The sequence below is a fragment of the Vicugna pacos genome, chromosome 2 (genome assembly GCF_048564905.1).
Source record: "Vicugna pacos chromosome 2, VicPac4, whole genome shotgun sequence".
Classification (NCBI taxonomy): Eukaryota; Metazoa; Chordata; class Mammalia; order Artiodactyla; family Camelidae; genus Vicugna; species Vicugna pacos.
In genome coordinates, this window is record NC_132988.1 from 51,413,500 (window position 1) to 51,433,034 (window position 19,535).

Here is a 19,535-nt window from a genome sequence, read left to right on the forward strand (position 1 = left end):
AGGACAATTGGAGGAACTAAAAGTGAGGCTGTCAAAAACTTGACGTTAGGTGACAGCCAAAATTCTAATTCATTTTAATGGGTGAAATCTCTACATGGCCACAAGTTCTTAAATACATTTTGCCTGTAATTACTTTGGGGATGAATATTTTAGCATAAGATTCAGTTTGAGCCAATAGACTACTTATTTGTACTTATTTGAAGTGACAAAATTTGATCGACAAAATTTGAAAATGTAAAGGCTTCAGACATTCCTTGGAATTCTTTTTTAAAAATTTTTGGAGGGTCTTTTTTTTTTAGGGGGAGGTAACTAGGTTTATATATTTATTTATTTACTAATGGAGGTCCTGGGGATTGAACCCAGGACTTTGTGCATGCTAGGCAGTCACTCTACTACTGAGCTATAACCTCCCTTCCTTGGGATGCTTTTCAATGAGATCTGAAGTCTGTTTAAAGCATTTACAGAATAATGATAGCTTGATGGTAGGGTTTTTAAAAATATATTTTATCCTTTTGTTTATTTATTGTTATACTATTTAATTTTTTTTAATTTTGGCAGAGGGGGTAATTAGGTTTGTTTAATTTTAGAGGAGGTACTGGGGATTGAACCCAGGACTCTGAGCATGCTAAGCATACACTCTACCACTTAAGCTATACCCTCCTCAGCTCAATGCCAGTTTTTATTAAGAACTTTTACTAAGAATTTTTTTATGGTAATCTTTTAAACAGTGACTATTTATCATAAACACATAAGAAATCTTTGAACATAAAGCAAGAAGGATCGCACTGTGCTCTTATTTGGAACATCTCAGGGAGTGTTAATTCCTGGGCGGCGGTTTGGTTGAGTCGGTATTGCCGTCCTGGGTTTCATGGAGATCTGGGTGTGGGCAAACCTAAGTTGGAGCCTGCCCGGCAGCCAGCCATGCTCCATGATGTCTGCGGGGCAACGAGGATCCTCACCCCCCAAACAGCTCCTCTGCAAATGCCTAAACTTCCTCTTTGAATTGAATTAAGCATTCCTCTCCTAGGAACTGTAGGTGAGCACATCTTCCAGGGAAATGATGACAGAACCAATAACGTTATGTATCCTTTGCAGGAGTCTGTCCGCCTTTGGTAAGGATGGTTCCCGATTGTGTCCATAAGGGGAGAAAGGTTGAAAATATAGTAGAGTTCAGTTGATAATTGTCCCATTATCAACCTGCTTTACTTTCTACCATCCAACTTTATAAATCTTTATCAATTAAGCTAAAATCTGAGCAAGGCACGATATTAGGCAGGTCAAATGGAACTAAAGCCCACGCTGGGCTTCAAGAAACCATTACTCTAGTCAGGAGGATAAGGTAAATACTTTGCAAACTACATCCAAGAGACAGTAAAGTATCCAGTGAGGGTTCCAGGAAGAAAGATCAAGACCATTTTTTTTGACTTGAAAGACATGTAAGTTACTTTTTAAAGTGTGCACAATTTTTGTGATTGTAAAGTATATGTAGTAAAAATTAAAATATATACACATACAAAAGAAAGTGAAAATCTTTCACAGAAGAGGAAATATGCATTTCAAATAAACAGTCTCACTACTATTCAGAGAAATGCAAATTAAAGCAACAGTGTAATATATATATTATATATTTTTAATCCACCAGATTAGCTAAAATTGAAGGGTTAGTATTAAGTATTGGAAAATTTGGGGGCCGTAGATATTGTCAACTGTTGGCAGGTGTTTAAGTTGGAGGGGAATTTCAACTCATCTGATGTAACTGGACGTGCACACGTCACCAGTGACTCCACTTCTGGGTCTGACTAGTAAAACACTTACCCATACAGAGAAGGAAGTATGAATGAAGATGTTTACTACAAACTGTGAGAATAAAAATTTGGAGCCATCCTGAATATCCATCAACAGTGAGATGATAAAGTCAGGTGCTACTAAAATGAGATTATATAAAAAGTTAACCAAACACGTCCTAGGATGAGGAGATTATGTAAAAAGTTAACCAAAAGCGTTTGAAAAGGTGAGAGCATTTTTGGTTGCCAAATGCTGAGGGCAAGGGGTTGGATGCTACCAGCACTTTGTGAGGGAGTGCCAGGAATGCTTAACATCCGTAGAGACTGATGCAATCCTGAACAACCGACAGCTGTCCCACTCAGCATGCCAGCTGCACCCCCACGGAGATACACCCATTACACACATGTCAAAGTTGATAGACCCCAAAATGTATCGTTAAGTTAGCAGAACTGGTGACAGGTACAGTATGATGCCACTTAGCTTTAAAAAGTCTATCTCATTCCCCCAAACAATACAACATATACACATACAAAAATATATAAAAGCATGAAATAGAAGTCTGAAAAAAATGCACACCAAACTGATAAGTCTGGTCCTTAATGGAAGGAACTAGGATAGGATTTAGCGTGATCAAATTTCCCCAATCTGCCTTACTCAAATGTAAAAAAATAAAACAAAATACATTCATATATTAACTGCATAACTAAAATTTGAAAAAAGAAAACAATATTTCTACCTGAATTCAACCTCCAGCACCCTGTTAATAATTTGCTTTATTTAATTATTTTATTTAGGGGGTAGAATATAGCTCAGTGGTAGAGCTCACATGCTTAGCATGCATGAGGTCTTAGATTCAAGCCCCAGTGCCTCTGTTAAAAATACATGAATAAACTTAATCCCCCTCCCCACAAAAATAAATTAAAAAAATATAAAATCAAATAAAGGAAGCTGTTAAAATTGTTTAAAAAGGAAAACTTTTTAAGGAAATGTGTTCCACTATAAAAAATCATTTTATTTAATTTACTTATTCAATTGCTGTTTATTGAACACTGGACGTGACCTAGCACTTCGGTGGGGGGAGAGAGAGAGACTTTTTCTCTATTTGAAGTCTAGTGGGATTTGGAGTGACATTTTTTCAAGGAGCTATTCTGTGCAAAGGGAGTAACAGGAGCGAAGGCCAAGAAATGAGAGCGTGCCAGGCGTAAATCGCATCAGAGCACGGCACAGCAGTGTGAGTAACTCAGGGCAGTGCCCAAGGGCAGCAGTCAGCGTGGTGAGATGAAGCCAGGAGGAGACTGGCGCTGGCTTATACTTGGCACTGGACGCTGACGGCTCCTTGGCTGATGTCTTGGATTTTGATGGCTTAATATGCATGGACAACAGCTTATTACATAGAGTCCTAATTGCTTGGGCCTGAAGTTCTTGTGATTGGCAATCTGTTTAAAATTTTTTTTTAATTTTGTTATTCTGCTTATTAGATGGAAAAGTCAAAATTTAAGGGGTTTGAAGCTTGTAAAATTTGGAAGTCTCTTTAAGAAAATTAATATAAACTTACCAAAAAAAGAAAAAGAATGATTACTTAGAGTGAAAAATCACAATAGATTATAAATTTTAAAAGCTAACATCTACAAAATGAAAAAGCAGCCCACTGAATGGAAGAAAACATTTGCAAATCATGTATCTGATAAGGGGTTAATATTCAAAATAAAGAACTCATACAACTCAATAGCAAAAAAACAAACAGTTCAATTAAAATATGAGCATAAGATCTGAATAGACATCTTTTAAAGAAGATAAACAGATGGCCAACGGATACAGGAAAAGATGCTCAACATCACTAATTATCAGGGAAATGCAAATCAAAACCACAATGAGAATGGCTATTATCAAACAGACAAGAAATAACGGATGTTGGTGAGGACACGGAAAAAATGTTGGTGGGAATGTAAATTCGTGCAACCACTATATAAAACAGGATGGAGGTTTTTCAAAAAATTAGAAATAGAACTACCATATGACCCAGCAATTCTACTCCTGGGTACTTATTCAAGTAAAACTAAAATACTAATTACAAAGATAATATGTACCCCATGTTCATTGCAACATTATTTACAGTAGCCAAGACATGTAAACAACCTAAATGTCCATTGATGTATGAATGGATAAGGAAAATATTTCATGGCTGAATAATTATATTCTGCTGTATATATAGTGGAATATGACACAGCTATAGAAAAGAATGAAATCTTGCCATTTTCAACAACATTGTTGGGCCCTGAGGGTATTATGTCAAATGAAATAAGTCAGATAAAAAAGATAAATACCATATGATCTCACTTATATGAGGAATCTAAACAATCAAACAAATGAATAAACAAAACTAAACTAAACCAGACTCATAGATACAGAAAATAAATGGATGGCTGCCAGAGAGTAGGGGATTGTATGTGAAATAGGTGAAGGAGATTAAGAGGTACGAACCTTCAGTTATAAAATAAATAAGCTACAGGAGTATAATGTACAGCATAAGGATTATGGTCCATAATATTGCAATGACTGTATGAGGATAGATGATTATGAGACTTACCATGGTGGTCATTTCATAATGAATGCAAATGTCAAGTCACCATGTAGTACACCTGAAACTAACATAATATTGTATGTCAACTCTATTTCAGTTAAAAAGGAATAAAAATTCACTAAGATTTAACTATGAAAAATAATACATACATAAAAATAAAACAACCCAAAAAACAAAAATACCAAGCTCATGGATACAGAGAACAGATTGGTGGTTGCCTGAGTTAGGGGGCAGGGAGTGAAATGGAGAAAAAGTGTCAAAAGGCACAGATTTCCAGCTATAAAATGACTAAGTCCTGGGGATATAATGTACAGCACGGTGACTACAGTTAATACTGTATTGCTTATTTGAAAGTAGCTAGGAGAGTGGATCAAAAGTTCTCATCATAATAAAAGAGAAGTTTTGTTAACTATGTATGGTGATGGACGTTAACTGGAATTACTGTAGCAATCATTTCACAATGTATACAAATATCAAATCATTATGTTGTACACCTAAAACTAATATAATGCTAGATAGCTATTATATCTCAAATTTAAAAAATAAAAATAAAAAGCTGACAAATATCACAAACATTACAAAACCAAGGAATAAATCTTCTGTTCATTAATTAACTGTTTAATACACCCCTATCATTTTTTCTGTACATTTTTGGCTGTATTATCTTTGGTTATTTCTTTATCTAAAAACAATTTTATTACATAATTTTCAATATAGAATAAGAATTCAATATTTCACCTAGAATTACTTTGAGACAAAAGTTATTTTGAACTCTACAATGTGATACTGATAATAAAGTCTTTCAGATTGTTGGAAAATTTGAGAACCTCTATCAAATTGCTTTCATAAATGAACTGTAAGATTTCAGGGCATTTGAAATTTTCATGTTCAGGGACTAATCTTAAATGCTCTTCGAGTTGACCACATTTTTTTTAACCACATCACTAAGGTCTGTGCAAGGCAGAGGCCCCAAAACTGAAGTTTCATTGGCTTCATAGCAAACTCATCTCTGGTGATTATAAAAGTCATATGTGCTTTTTATTTTTTTTTTTAAGTTAAACAATTAAAAACATTTAACTTAGCAAAGAAAAGCCACATATAATCCCTCATTGCAGAGAAAATCACAACCATCAGCTTGGTTTATATTTCTAATCTTTGTACAGTATGTGAATAAAGTCTGAACCCTGAGAAGACTCTTAGCTAATCTTTGTTTACATTTTGCTAATGATGGGAACTCACTACTCGTACAGGCAAGCCCATTCCATCCTTCCATGATTGATGGCTAGAAAACTCTTGTCTACATCAAGTTCCTGTTTCCTGCTGTACAGCTTTCAACAGATGGTCTCAGAGCTACCTCTTGAAGTTACAGAGATAATTGTTACACAAATAGTTAAAGCATTTAGAATGTACTCTCGTTTGTTTCCATCATCTTCAACTTCTTTTATAACAGACTTTCAGTCCCTTGATCATCCAAAGACCTCATCTCGTCTGAATACCTTCTAAATTTTCAACATCTATCTTAAAGGTAAGATCTGACGTGCAAATCAAAGCCCCATAGGATCGCCCTATTCCAGCTGCCGGTTACACTGCAAGGCAACCCAAGATTGCATTCTTTCCTTGACAGTTGCATCACGCTGCTGATTCACATTGAACCGCTGTAGATTAAAGCCTCCAAGTAAACCATCTTCCCCTGCTGCTCTGCCATGTCTCTCCCAGCTGCATTAGAAAGGTGATGTTTTTAGAATTAAGTGCAGTAAGAAATCTTTTTGCCACTAGGAAATGTCAAGAGAAAAGGAATGCTGGTAAGCAGCTAACGTGGATCACAAACACCCATGCAGTATTAGTGAAAATTTTGCGAGAGAGCATGCCTTTGTCTCCACTCATTTCCTCAGCGATGAGTCCTTCTGTGCCAACGGCTTCTAACATATTAGCGATGTGACCCCATGTAAGGAGCAACCTCGTCTTCTCATCTGTCAAGGTGACTGATAGAAAAACTCTCTTATTTTCATGTGTTGGACCGCTGACTTCTTTAATAAACTTCTTACATGATTCCCTAACTTTCGCAGAAGAGAACAAGGTGCAAGCTTTGCTAATTATGCAAGTGTCATGACTATGCCAGATATGGTGCTACCTGCTGGGAATACGACCCTCTGCTGTTTGGGATAAGTTCCATTCTCCCGAGACTTAAAAAAAAATTATTTTTGCCTCATTTTCCTGAAGAAGTAAGAAAGAGCAGGAAACTACTCTTTATAGCAACACATTCGATGCAGTGTTTTATTTTCCTCTTCCTCCAAGGTCCACATGTTGATGTAAGTGTGTCTCAAGGCTGATAGAGCCAGGAGAGACTCATCAGCTTCCAAAGAATATCTGTACTAAATTTATGAAATTATCAAAACCCACAGCTGGCCTTGAAGGAAATAGTGGTGTTATTCCTTCCAAGATACAGTAACAAATTAGGAAACACCCACCCACCCACTAAAGAATGTTCATAGCTGCCTCTCAGTAAGATACAGGAAATAAGCTCAACCACAGAGAAAGCAGACAAGATGGTCCTCAAGTCCACCTCGTCTCCTCTCATCCCAGTGCCCCTTTGTTCTAGAGCCTCCTGGAAAATTGCCCCAGCATCATATTGGAGACTTCATAGTTTCTAATCCCATTGGGTTTTATTGTCTTGACTTAATATGAGGATTTTAGCTTGTATCTCATTTTCCTCTGTCTTTTAAAAGAGAGGCTTTCACGCGTTTGAATTGGCCCACAGTATGAAATACATTTTTATATTTCTCTCTCTTTCTTTCTACATATATATATATATACACATACGTTGCAAACACACACAAAGAAACAAAGTGTTATAGGAAACAACACTATTCTTCTAAATTCTATTCAATATTTACTTTTCTATTTCTTTTTAACAAATATTGTGACCTAAATACTAAATTGACTTCAAGAACACTCTTGGGTTGTACTTGGTGTAAAATGCAAAGCCTTGCCACTCAGTGCCCTGGGATCGTGTAATAAATTCACATTCACCGACCTCCTGGACCTGCTGAATTATAATCTGTTTTATCAAGAGCCCCACGTGATTACTATGCAATTTAGGGTTAGAGAAGCATAGAAGTGTAGGACTCTTGGTCCTAAAAACTTTAATTCATTTCAATAAACTTGATAGTTTGAGTGGACTGTGTATGGCATCTAAAAAGGAGGACAAAGAGTCAAGAAAATACTACATGGCATTACAGGACCAGTGGGAGGAGCAGAGAAGGATTTGCAGGCTAACTTCATCAAAAAATCCTCAAATAGCTTCCATCTTAGTGATATGGACAGTAAATGGTGTAGAACAGGAGCTCATGAGGGAATGAAATGATCAGGGAAATCTTCAAGGAGGAGGAAGATTATGAGTTGAGACTTGAAGAATAAATATAGGGTTCATTAGGTGTGAAAGAAAAGAGCATCCCAACAGGAGCAGTAGCATAAGCAAAGGCACTGGGGTCGACATGTGCATGGCGTATAAAGAAAACAGAATACCTAGCTGGAACAGAGAGTCTATGTTGAGGAGTAGTACAAAATAACACTGGGAGAACAGGTGGGCACAGAAATCAGACTCGCGTGTTAAAACATGAGCCATACATTCGTTTAGATTATGTACTTCTTGGGGAGAAAATTTCTTAGTAACCCATGTCTACAGATTTTTCATATGTTTAATGACATGTTTTCCCCCTTCTTGGCAAAGAGAAGTGACATAGAACCTAGATATGTCTCATCAGACTTATAAAGAGGACGTATATTTCAACCAAAAACAACGGAAATTGCTGATCATGTAAAAACAGCTAAAAAGCTCTAGAGTTGAACAGCCAACAAAAGCACTCTTCTTTAGAGAATTTTCTCCCTTTTTTACCATTTTCAAAATTATTCTCGCTTTTGAATGACACTGACACACTTTCTGAACTCCCTAGACCAAATATAGCAAGTGCATGACATATGACACACTCCCCTTTTCTTAAGGCCACGGATGACGTAGCTTGTTGACTTGTCTTCTCGCTTGCTAACCTATGCTTGGCCTCAGAGTCCTTCTGAACACAATGATGACAGAACAAACAATGAATCTATTAGGCAATCTCAATCTAAGCAGTCTTAACTTGGCTTAATCTGTCCTCAGCTCTTGAGTCACTCCATAGGATTGCTTGACTGCTGATTTCCTTTGTGTTCATTTCTTCATAGGGTTGGTGCTAGATACTTTGACTTTGTGAAAACTAAGACGCATAGCTCTCTAAGCCATCAGAATTCATCGGTTAAGGAAAAGGAAATGTCTTATTTAGCTCAAAAGATCAGTGCTGCAATTTGTATTACAGTCAGGCTGTGATGCATCTTCTGTGACAATGCGATGGTGTCTGGATAAGCATGGTAAGTCCCTATTTGCAGATGTAGGCTTATCTTTCCATTGGTCATAGTGAATGGACCTTGTCTAAGTAGAGAGAATCAAGCAGAGACTTTGCAAAGAATTTTCAAAGTTCTAATGAGACTTCAGACAGGCATAGTGCGATACATAGGGGAGGCTGAAGAAAGACTCACCACAATCTTTCCAAAAAGGAGCTTTCTGTGATGGAACCAGCTTGTCTGAGACTTTCCACATTGCCATTCTAAATGCCCACATTTACAAATGCTAACAGCAGAGCTAAATGGTCAGGCCAGCTGGCCTAGACTTTAGGAAGCATACCTGAGTGATGACAGAGGCAGAGTATGTGAGTATCTGGACAAACAGTGAACCAAAGGTGGGGCCCCAAGATTTTTTATTTGTAGGAGTCAAGGCTCAGCTAAAGGGAAACAGGACTGAAAGGGATATGATAATTCTGTGGAAGCTGGAAACCAGGATAAACCCGTTCTTGGAGGAGCCTGAGGAATGAGGCAAGGAGTTCTGAGAAAGAGAAGCAGAGAGACAGAGACTCAGAGATCCAGAGACACAGAGGGGCACCAAGAGCCAGAGACACATGTCAAGAGCTGTAGAAAGATATATATAAATATAAGACCTGGAGACAGAGAAAGGCACAGAGACTCATGTAGAAAGCCAGAAGCACATAGGGACAAGGACCTAAGGAACATGAATACAGACCCAAACAGTGGGGTCCAGGAGACTTAGACAGAGAAACCGAAGAGAGTGAAGGCTGCAGACACATGCAGACAGACCCACAGAGCCTGACTCAGGGGTGGATCGACACACCCAGGGAAGTCAGAGACATGACAGACCAGAGAGCAGAGCCACTATGGGAAGGTGGTGTGGCAAACTGCATCTCTTTCCTGCAGAGGTCCTTTTGGGTCCCTGGGTCAGCCTGCACAGTGCACAAATGGCTGCAAGACCCAAGAAGCATCATTGCTCCCCCAGTGGTTGTGGCTCAGGGAACTTAAGTCCTTTTGGAATTTGGACCAATAGTCAAACTTTAAGGGAAATGGGCTGGCCTGGGAAAGACCAGATCTGGAATCTGCTTTGAGACAGAACAAGAAGCAGATGATAAAAAAAAAAAAAACATGCTATCAGAAAGTAAGAGCAAAATTATGTATATGATATGACTGCAATTCAATGTGTATGCATGTGTGTGTGTGTGTGTGTGTACAGAAAAATATTTTTAAAGGACTGGAGAGAAGTTGAATAATATGTTGTTTTGGGTGGTGGTACAGGGCTGACATTTTTGGTGATTTTCTTTATTTCTCAAATTTTCTATAATTAATGTGTATTACTATTATTTTAAACTGCTTATTGTGAATAATTTCAGGTATACAAAAAAGTAGAAAAAGTAGTATAAATAACACCCACATTTAAATAATACCCATATTTTAGGTAGAATTATTTTTAACTTTTTGCCATATTTCCTTCATATATTTTTGGATGAACATCTTAAATGTAAATTAGAAATATCATAGCACTTTAATCTTAAGGAATTCAGCATGTTTCTCTAAAAAGTAACATCCTCTTACATATCTATACTTGTGTCAAACAAATTAAATTATTGCCCTTATGCTTTTTAAAGTTGAAATGTTTTTAAGCAAAAGTCTAACAACAGATGATGGGAGTAGGCACTATTGGCAGGGAATCAGGGGAGCAGGACCACAGAGAAGCTGGAGGTGAACAGTGACGGTTAAGACTCAGCTATGTGGACCATGGTTGGGTTCAGACAGGTCCACATCAGGAGGGAACCCAGTGTGTGGGCTCAGACTAGGAATTTATCCTCTAGGGGAGTTGATAGGGGCAAGAAATTAACCCAGGTTTAAAAAAAAAAAAAGAGTCAAAGGGTATGGTAATGATACTAGAAACTGGAAGAGGAAAGCCAGGTGGAAGTTTTCTCATAGAATGAAGCTGAAGATGAAGACTCTGAGTGGTAAAGACCAGACGAAGCTGACTGAACACCGAGCCCCAAGAATGGGGGGGTCTGAGTCTATGTGGGCTCTTTCTATCTTCTGAAAACTCATATGTTTTGCCACTTTTGCTGCTTTATTCATGCCAGTTTCTCTTTAGGAAATGTCTTCTTCTCTACCTTCAACAGACAAAAATCCTATGGGTTCCAAGGCCATCTTCACCATGTCCAACAACCATGTTCAACAATCTCCTTCCTTCCTGCCACCTGCTGTGTTTTATTAGACACTGCAATGAACCCCAGCCCCACCACCCTGCATTCTAACTCTCCCCACACGTGCATTCTCTGTTCCCTGCACTGTAAACTCCCCGAAGGGAGATACTTCCTTTTAGTGTCAGTATCTCCCGCACTGCCTTGCATAATGTCATCCTTCAACGGATGGCTCTGTGAATGAATGGAAGGAAGAATGAATGAAACAAGGTGACCCCACTCAATGTGCAGAACCTGTGTGGACAGATTTCCATATGTAAGTAGAAGGAAGTCACCATCACCCACAGAGGAACAGAAACATAACAGAAGAGGACATTCGCTTGCGTCAGCAGAGATTGAACTGTATACAGTTCCATACTCTCACCAACCACAAGAGAATCACCTGCCATTTTTAGAGTCCAAGGTTACAGAACTGTGCACAGAAGAGGAACAAGCTTTATTGCTCTACTTGGTATCAGCTCTGTAAACAGATTCCTTTAGAGCTTGGACTTCACTACTCTCTTCTTAGCCCATTCAATGGGCCTAGCCCTGGAAAACGGAATCAACACAAAATTCAGTAAAGTTCTGATTAATTAGAATGCTGATCTGGCTTTGTGTGCCTATGAAAAATGTGAAAGAATAATGTCTTTTAGTTAAAAAAAATGTGTTGGTGGTAGTAAGCACAGAACTTTCTTTTTTGCCCTTTCAGTTCTCACCAGCACTAATAAATAGAGCTGATACAATAAGAAGAGAGACGTTTGACAGAAACTAGGAAGTTGTGTCAGTGGATAAGCATGTGGGCTCTGGGACAAAACTCCTGGATTTGAAGGTTTACGGGCATGTGAGCAGGTGATAAAAGCTCTGTCCTTCCTTTTTCTCATTTGTAAATGCAAATGACATTAGTGGTAGTAACCATCTCCCAGTGATGTGTGGATTTAATAAGTCATATAAGCAAAGGGCTTAAAATAGCACCTGGTACATGGTAAGCATCCAACAATTTCCTACTGCCATTCTTAGGATGTATGCCTTCTTCCGTCAGGGTCAGCTTTGGAGTAACCGCCCAGGCACTCCCAGTGGCACCACCAATGCCATCTGCAACCTGAACTGTTCATTTAACTTATTTGAAGTCACTTTCTGCATCTATAAAATGAGTATGATCATACTGTATTGAAGATGTTATCGTGAAGGCCAAATGGATGTGACTGGCTTAGTGCTGGCACAGAGTAGGGGGTTAGTAAATAATGACTCTCACAGCAGGAGAGCCGACTGTGGTACAATGAGCATGAACTTGGGACCTGGAATCTCTGGGACTCCAGGCAGCCTGATTTCTCTGCTGCTGAGTCTCTTTGGATGTAAAGCGGAAATGCCAATACCCTTTGAAGACCAGAGCTAGTGTATGCAAAATGTCTGCCTCTTAATAAGAACTCACTTTGGTTATTATTACCTATTCCCTGGGTCAGCAAACCACCTCTAGAGGGTCAGTTCCTGCCAGGGTACACGTTTTTGTATGAAATGAGCCAAGAATGATTTTACGTTTTTGAATGGTGGGGAGAAAAAAGGAGAAGAATGTTTTATGACTCATGAAAATTAAATGAAATTCAAATGTCAGTGTCCTTAAATATGGCACAGTCATTTGTTTTTGTGTTATCTGTGGCTGGCTTTGCATGACAATGGCAGATGTGAGTAGCTGAAGGAGAAATCACTAAGGCCTGCAAAGCCTGAAATATTTATTACCTGGCTCTTGACAAAAAGAGTTTGCTGATCCGAGAAATGCAAATCAAAACTACAGTGAGGTATCACCTCACACCCAGTCAGAATGGCCATCATTCAAAAGACCACAAACAGTAAATGATGGAGAGGGTGTGAAGAAAAGAGAACCCTCCTACACTGTTGGTGGGAATGTAGTTTGGTGCAGTCACTATGGAGAACACTATGGAAGTTCCTTAAAAAACTAAATATAGACTTACCATATGTCTAGCAATCCCACTTCTGGGCATATATCCAGAGGGAACCTTAATTCAAAAAGATTCATGCACCCCAATGTTCATAGCAGCACTATATACAATAGGCAAGACATGGAAACAACCTAAATGTCCATGGACAGATGACTGAATAAAGTGTGGTATATTTAGACAATGGAATACTATTCAGCCTTAAAAAAGAATAAACTAATGCCATTTGCAGCAACATGGATCAGCCTGGAGAATGTCATTCTACGTGAGATGAGCCAGAAAGAGAAAGAAAAATACCATATGATGTCACTTATATGTGTAAGCTTAAAAAAAAAAAAAAAAGAAAAAAGACAAACAAACTTATTTACAAAACAGAAATAGACAGACTTAGAAAATAAATTTATGGTTACCAGAGGGGGAAAGAGGGTGGGAAAGGGTAAATTGGGAGATCCAGATTTGCAGATACTAACTACTATATATAAAATAGGTAAACAACAAGCTTATACTGTATAGTACAGGGAACTATAGTCAATATCTTGTAGCAACTTTTGGTGAAAAAGAATATAAAAACGAATATATGTATGTGCCTATATGACTGAAGCACTGTGCTGTACACCAGAAACTGACACAACATTGTAAACTGACTATACTTCAATTAAAAAATTTTTTAAGAGGCAAGAAATAGGACCTAAAGGGGAAAAATAAAGAGTTTGCTGACCCTTGATCTGGCCTAACCTCTTATATATGAAAGGCCAGAGAAATTAGAGACTTTTTGATTAATTTATTTAAATATCCAGAGCTTAGAATCTACCTTCTTGACTCTGACCGACATAGTCAAATACCAACACTTTCTTATAAAATTTGAGATTTGGGAAAGTATATAAAAAAGGGAATGTTTATTCTATTTCTCACTGAAGGAGTATGACTAGATCACTTGAATATTTAATTTAAAAGTATCCTAAAATATCTTTATTTCACAGTATCCCTTTTGTGTCTGTGGTTATATAGTTTGGACATAACTCTACATTCCTCCATTGTCATGCAGGAAACTTTGTTATAATCAAAGAATTGCTGGGATTTTACATTATTAACTGATTAACAATTCTATCCTAGTTTGTGACTTAGGTGACATCTCAGATATTCATTATTTGTTTCATTTCCCCATCGCTTCATTTCGAAAGCCACAAACAGCTTGACTTCTGTGCCCAGCCTGCCTCCTGCCTCTTACCCACCTTCTCCGCAGCCTCTGCCCCACCCTCCCCACTCGGCCAAACTTTGAGTGAAGCTGAGGGACATTTGCAGATGGTGTTATTTCCCCTTTTGCTTCTGGATGCCTTAATATATTTAGGATGGAAGAAAGAAATGTTTTTATATTGACACTCTATCAATGAGACACAGAAATGCATCTGAGTTGCTTGCTTTGGGTTCTTCAGGAAGAATAGACCCTGCGTCTTGGGCAAGCTGTGTGTGTCCGGGAAAGGCAGGGGCTGGGCTGGCTGTGGTTCAGGGTTTTACTTGCAGAGCTCACAGATTCCAGAGCCCGAAGGAAAATAGGGACCAAAGAACAAAGGCGTATAGTAGCTCTTTAATCTAACCACCACCTAATCTTTTTGTAGCCATCAAAAATACAAGCATAAGAATCTACCTGACTACTCAGATAACCTATTAACAATGACTTTAGGGAGGAGGGATAAATTAGGAGTTTAGGATTAACATATACACACTACCATACATAAAATAGATGAACAAGCGGGGAGGATATAGCTCAGTGATAAAATGTGTGCTTAGCATGCACCAGGTCCTGGGTTCAATCCCCAGCACCTCCATTAAAAATAAATAAATAAATAAACAAACAAACAAACAAACCTAATTAACTCCCAATAAAAATATTTTTCAATAAAATAGATAAATAACAAGGACGTACTGTATAGCACAGGGAAATATATTCAATATCTTATAATCATCTATAATGGGAAATAATTCGAAAAGGAATAGACTTTTATATATCTCTCTATATATAGATATATAGATACATGTATAACTGAATCACTTTGCTGTACACCTAAAACTAACACAGCATTGTAAGTCAACTATACTTCAATTAAAAAAAAAAGAAAAAAAGATTTTAAAATTAAGGCATTAAAACCTACCGCTTTTCATCTATTAACTTTATTAAATCATTTTGTTTTTATGGAGCATTTTAAAAACTAAATTAATTAGAAGTTGTGGGGTAGATTATACCTAACTAATAGCTTAAAGGTCCAGAGAAAAAGTTTCATCTTATTCAGAATTCTGCCAGAGCAACAGGTCATTTTCAAGTTTTCTCAGATATTATGACCTGTAAAAGATATTATCCTGGAGCAACAAGTACTGACTCAAGTCCATTATCAATTCTCAGGAATTTTGCAAGCTTGTTGTTAAAACTTTGGCAGTTTGCAACTGCCTGTAGTAGGCGTATTTATACCAGGGAAATAGGCAGACTCTTGAAATCAGGGCCAAATCTCATCCAGGTGGTTTATCAGCACACCGTTGAGTATATTCAAACAAACAAACAAAAACATGCTCCTGAGGGTTCTTACCCAGCGGATGAAAATGTTCTATAATTGATTTATGGCAATGGTTGTACCACTCTTTAAAGTCACTAAAAATTATTAAATTGCACACTGGAAATGAGTGGGCCCTATGATCTGTTAGATATACCTCAATAAAATTGTTAAAATGCTCCAAGCCAACAAACAAAGTGTCAGCATGTGTGGATGGCTCTAAGAGGCAGGTACATACCCAACGAATGAAAAATAAAGGCACATTTACTCAGTGCTTCTGATGGATGTACATTCTGTGCAGTCACTCTCAATCTTGTCTCCCTCTGGAATCACTTGGAGAGTTTAAAAAGAAAACGCTCATCCCCAAGTACTGATGTCATTTGCCTGGTGTGTGGCTTGGGCAGGAATTTTTTCAAACTCCTTGGGTAATTCTAGTGCATGGCCAAGGTTAAGAATTGCAACAGTCGAGCAATTTCCCAAGACAATGTTAGCTTGCCTGTTGTTACAGAAACCGTCCTCAAATATTCAGTACATTTCCAGGCCTTTTGAAATAGAGAAGTCTGGACAGAAAAGCACCTTTTTGTGGTACTGAATGTCCATCTTTGCGCAGGGTGGGAAGACACAGTTCTGTTTCCTGTGGGTTTTACCTGTAGTCGCTTCCTGCTATGGGCACTATGGTGGGAGAAGAGACAGCATTTAGCTCACCTTTGTCATCTGAGTGAGTGCCACAGGGTCTAGGCTCAAAGATTGTTGCATGAAAGGACCAGAGCTGAATATTTCCTTTATCTATCTTCTACTTTGGGGCTTCCTAATGATCGTGGGCCAAGAATACAGATAACCAAACACATAAAGAATTATAGTTAAATAACCAAATAAAGCTCTAAGCAAGAGCCCAGGGTCCAGCTTCGGTGCCTGGGCTTCGTGACACCCGTTTTGGATGCTCGGGCCATTTTACCTCAGCTGCTTGGGGATTCAGTCTAGAATAGGGATGTCCTGGAACTCACAAGGGGAGTTTACTTTATTGCAAAGTCTAGTTGTTAGGTCTGATCCACCTTCTGAAGGTAGAGTTCAGTTCCGAGACCTCAAGTTTAAAATCTGAAGACAGGATTTACTGAAAACTCTTGCGGTAATGCAACCTGACACAGTCGCTACATTCTTCACGCAGAGATGTTTCACCCCTGTTTAAGCTTTTCTCTGACGAAGGACATGGACTTTGGCAGGTTGGAAGCCCGACTTGACTGTGTACTGGATGTGTGTCCGGAGGCAAGCTATTCAGTCCCCTCTGTGCGTGTTCTCTTCCTTGTAAGACGGAGATGACAATGGTTTCTCTGCCTTAGGATGCTTGTGAAGATTAGAGCTGTTTAGTAGGAGAGCAGGTGCGGGTCTCGCCTCTCTGGAATCACAGGTGTCAAAACCAGCCTCGCTAGGATATTTTTTCAGGGAAAAGAGCCAGTTTCTCTAGGAAATCTGCTCCTCTCTTGTGTAATACTTGCTTCTTTTATTAAATCTCCTGAATTGCCTCATCAGGTCCCTTCTTAAAGAGAGGACTACAATGACTCCACCTACTTACACTGTTTGAGGCAGAAAGTTTACCCTCTTCCTGACTTCATAGTATTTAGAAGGCTCAAGGTTGCCCTTCTGGACATACATACATACAAGAGCTCACAGATGCAGTGTCAGGAGAAAGAAACACATATGAGATGTTGCCACAGACACTTCCTCATTCTTTACCTTTTGAAATAGTCCCTCTCCCCTACAGTCGGGACTAGGCCTTCTGTTCATCTACCCGAATGCAGCACAGTCCTCTTCTGTCAATAGCTTAGCACTCAGAACTTGCCAACAGCACATTTATTCATAACCCAGATCAATAACAAGGCGACCCAGCCACACTCAACACCTGCAGCCCAGTTCTGTCCCTAATCTCAAAGAATGTCCAGCATTTGATTTTTGTCCCATTTTCTCCACCTACTAGTTTTCACATCTGGAAAGATGATACATGCTTTCACAGTGGAATTGGCCCCAAACCGACACAGGCAAGTCAAGTGGAAAGGACGGAAGACTGGGGTGGCAGAGAGACACAGAGTGCAAAAGGTGCTCACTCATCAGAGTGAGCCTTCAGGTGGGAGCGGGGGGCTAAGATTCCCCAAGCAGCACGCTGAAAAGGGAACCTGCCCTCTTACCCCAAGTCCTGGAGAAGCTCAGCTTCTCCATCCGACCTGCTCCACGGATCTGAAGGGTCGTGGGTGCTCATCTTCCCTTCTAGAGATTCTGCTCTGCCCATTCGCGCCCCTCACGTCCGCTCGGCCCCGGCCCGGTGCTCTGGGAAAGAGGCAGCGAGAGTCGGGCTCTGCAGCTCCTCACACTCTCCCCTCCTCAGCGAGAGAGAAGCCGGCTGGCCGGGCTGCGAGGTCTCCAACCAGCAAGGAAGTGAAACTTGGTTACTCCTCCCACTGACACGCACCACCCTGGCCCCGAGGCCCTGGCAGGAGGGTTGTGTCAGTCAGGAAGTATGCAAACCTAGGTCTCTCCCTCTGAGGACACCCACACTGGCTCACACAACAGGCAGTTTCTGTCAAAGAGATGACGAAATTGCTCCACCTGGGATCGACTACTAATTCCAGCTCTTCTCATGAGGCCAAACCCTAGGTCCTCCTCAGTGCTATGAATCTCCATCATTCCCACTTCCTGCTTCACATGCAAGCAGAAGGAGCACCGAGGAAGCTTCTGGATGGATCTGAAACGTCTTTCGAGTGGGTAAAGAAATCAGACTCAAACCACTAGCTCCGAGCCTGAAGTCTGGATTTTAGCACGTTTGCAATATTTCTGCTTCAGTCATCCAGGCTTTCCAACGTACCCTTGACGTTCAGGCTGAGCGTGATTCAGAGACAGGGATCATTTTCTTGTGGAGGAAGATGGGTGAGAGGAAGGTAGGAAAAGGCACAGGGGGCCAGCCTGGTGCCCAACTAACAGGGCAGGGCAGACCTCCTGGAGTCCCTGAGCTCCACTTCCTTCCCTGGGCTTACTCACAGCAGGTAGTGCTTGTGTCCAGACTCGTGTACAGAAAATCCGAGCTGCCTAAAAGTCCTACAGGGAAGCCAGCATAACTCTGAATCCTGGGGAATCGGGCAAAGTACCATAATAAATGAACAAACAACCTAAGTTGCTTCCTGCCTTCTCTCTGTATGTACCTACAGGAGAGAACGTGTTTTTCTCTCTCTCTCGCTGCCTCTTGTCACACCTGACTCACTCAGGGCTCAGCAGCATGCTCTATAACTTGCTCCTCCCGGGGCTGTCTGAGGACCAGCAGCTTCAGCATCACTAGGAGCTCATTATGATACAGAGTTTCGGTTCATCCCAGCACTTCCAAACCAGCATCTACATTTGAACAAGATCCCCACATTGACTCCTGTGCACGTGGAAGTTTGAGGAGACTGCTTTATAGGACACCAAGATAAAAGAACTGTTCCAGGAGGGGAGGTTGGTCTGCACTTGGCATCATTCTAGCTTTTCTTAAGGTCCCTCCCTATGACATGACCTCTGTTGGTCAGTGATTTGGGAGACCCTGGCTTACTCTGATCGCCAGGGAGAAGTTCCTGAGTGTCTAGAGACAGCTTGGGAGAGGCTATGGTCTGATAACACACAGAGAACTGATTGTACATCAATATTTAAAATTCTTTTGGCAACAGTGTGTTCAGAAAGAACACGGTGTCCACTTGCAACAGAGGCCATTTCTGGCCAGGGAGGTGCTGAATGTGAATACGGCAGAGACGGGGGACAGCTGGGCAGATTTCCTGTTCCCTTTCTGCAGCTTTTTGTTCAGTGTTTTAGCATCTATTCCGTTCCTGTTTTAGCAAATTCTGGTTTTTATTTTGCTTAACCTTTTTTTCCTTTTCTCCAGGAAAGTAGCAGAATTTATTAAGATGATCCCTCTTCCCCTTTTCAATCCTCCTGCCCCCTCTTCTCATTTTGTTACTCTGTCTGTTGCCCTCTCCTGTGCTGTCATTCTCTCTTTTTGTCACTTATTCCGTGTTCCCCAAGATGCCTCCCATCCCTACCGCCCTCCTGCTCAAGTCCATATCCA

At 39.9% G+C, this 19,535-nt stretch overlaps 1 protein-coding gene across 1 annotated transcript in view; it reads right to left on the reverse strand.

Annotated features, from left to right (window-relative positions):
• DAPP1 (dual adaptor of phosphotyrosine and 3-phosphoinositides 1) overlaps positions 1–17,889 on the reverse strand; it is a 50,270-nt gene extending 32,381 nt beyond the window's left edge. Inside the window, exon 1 of the mRNA XM_006208930.4 lies at positions 17,635–17,889. Coding sequence (XP_006208992.1) covers positions 17,635–17,735 — 101 coding nt within the window. The 5' untranslated portion in view covers positions 17,736–17,889. The remainder of the gene's footprint in view (positions 1–17,634) is intronic.
• Positions 17,890–19,535: the final 1,646 nt, after the last annotated feature.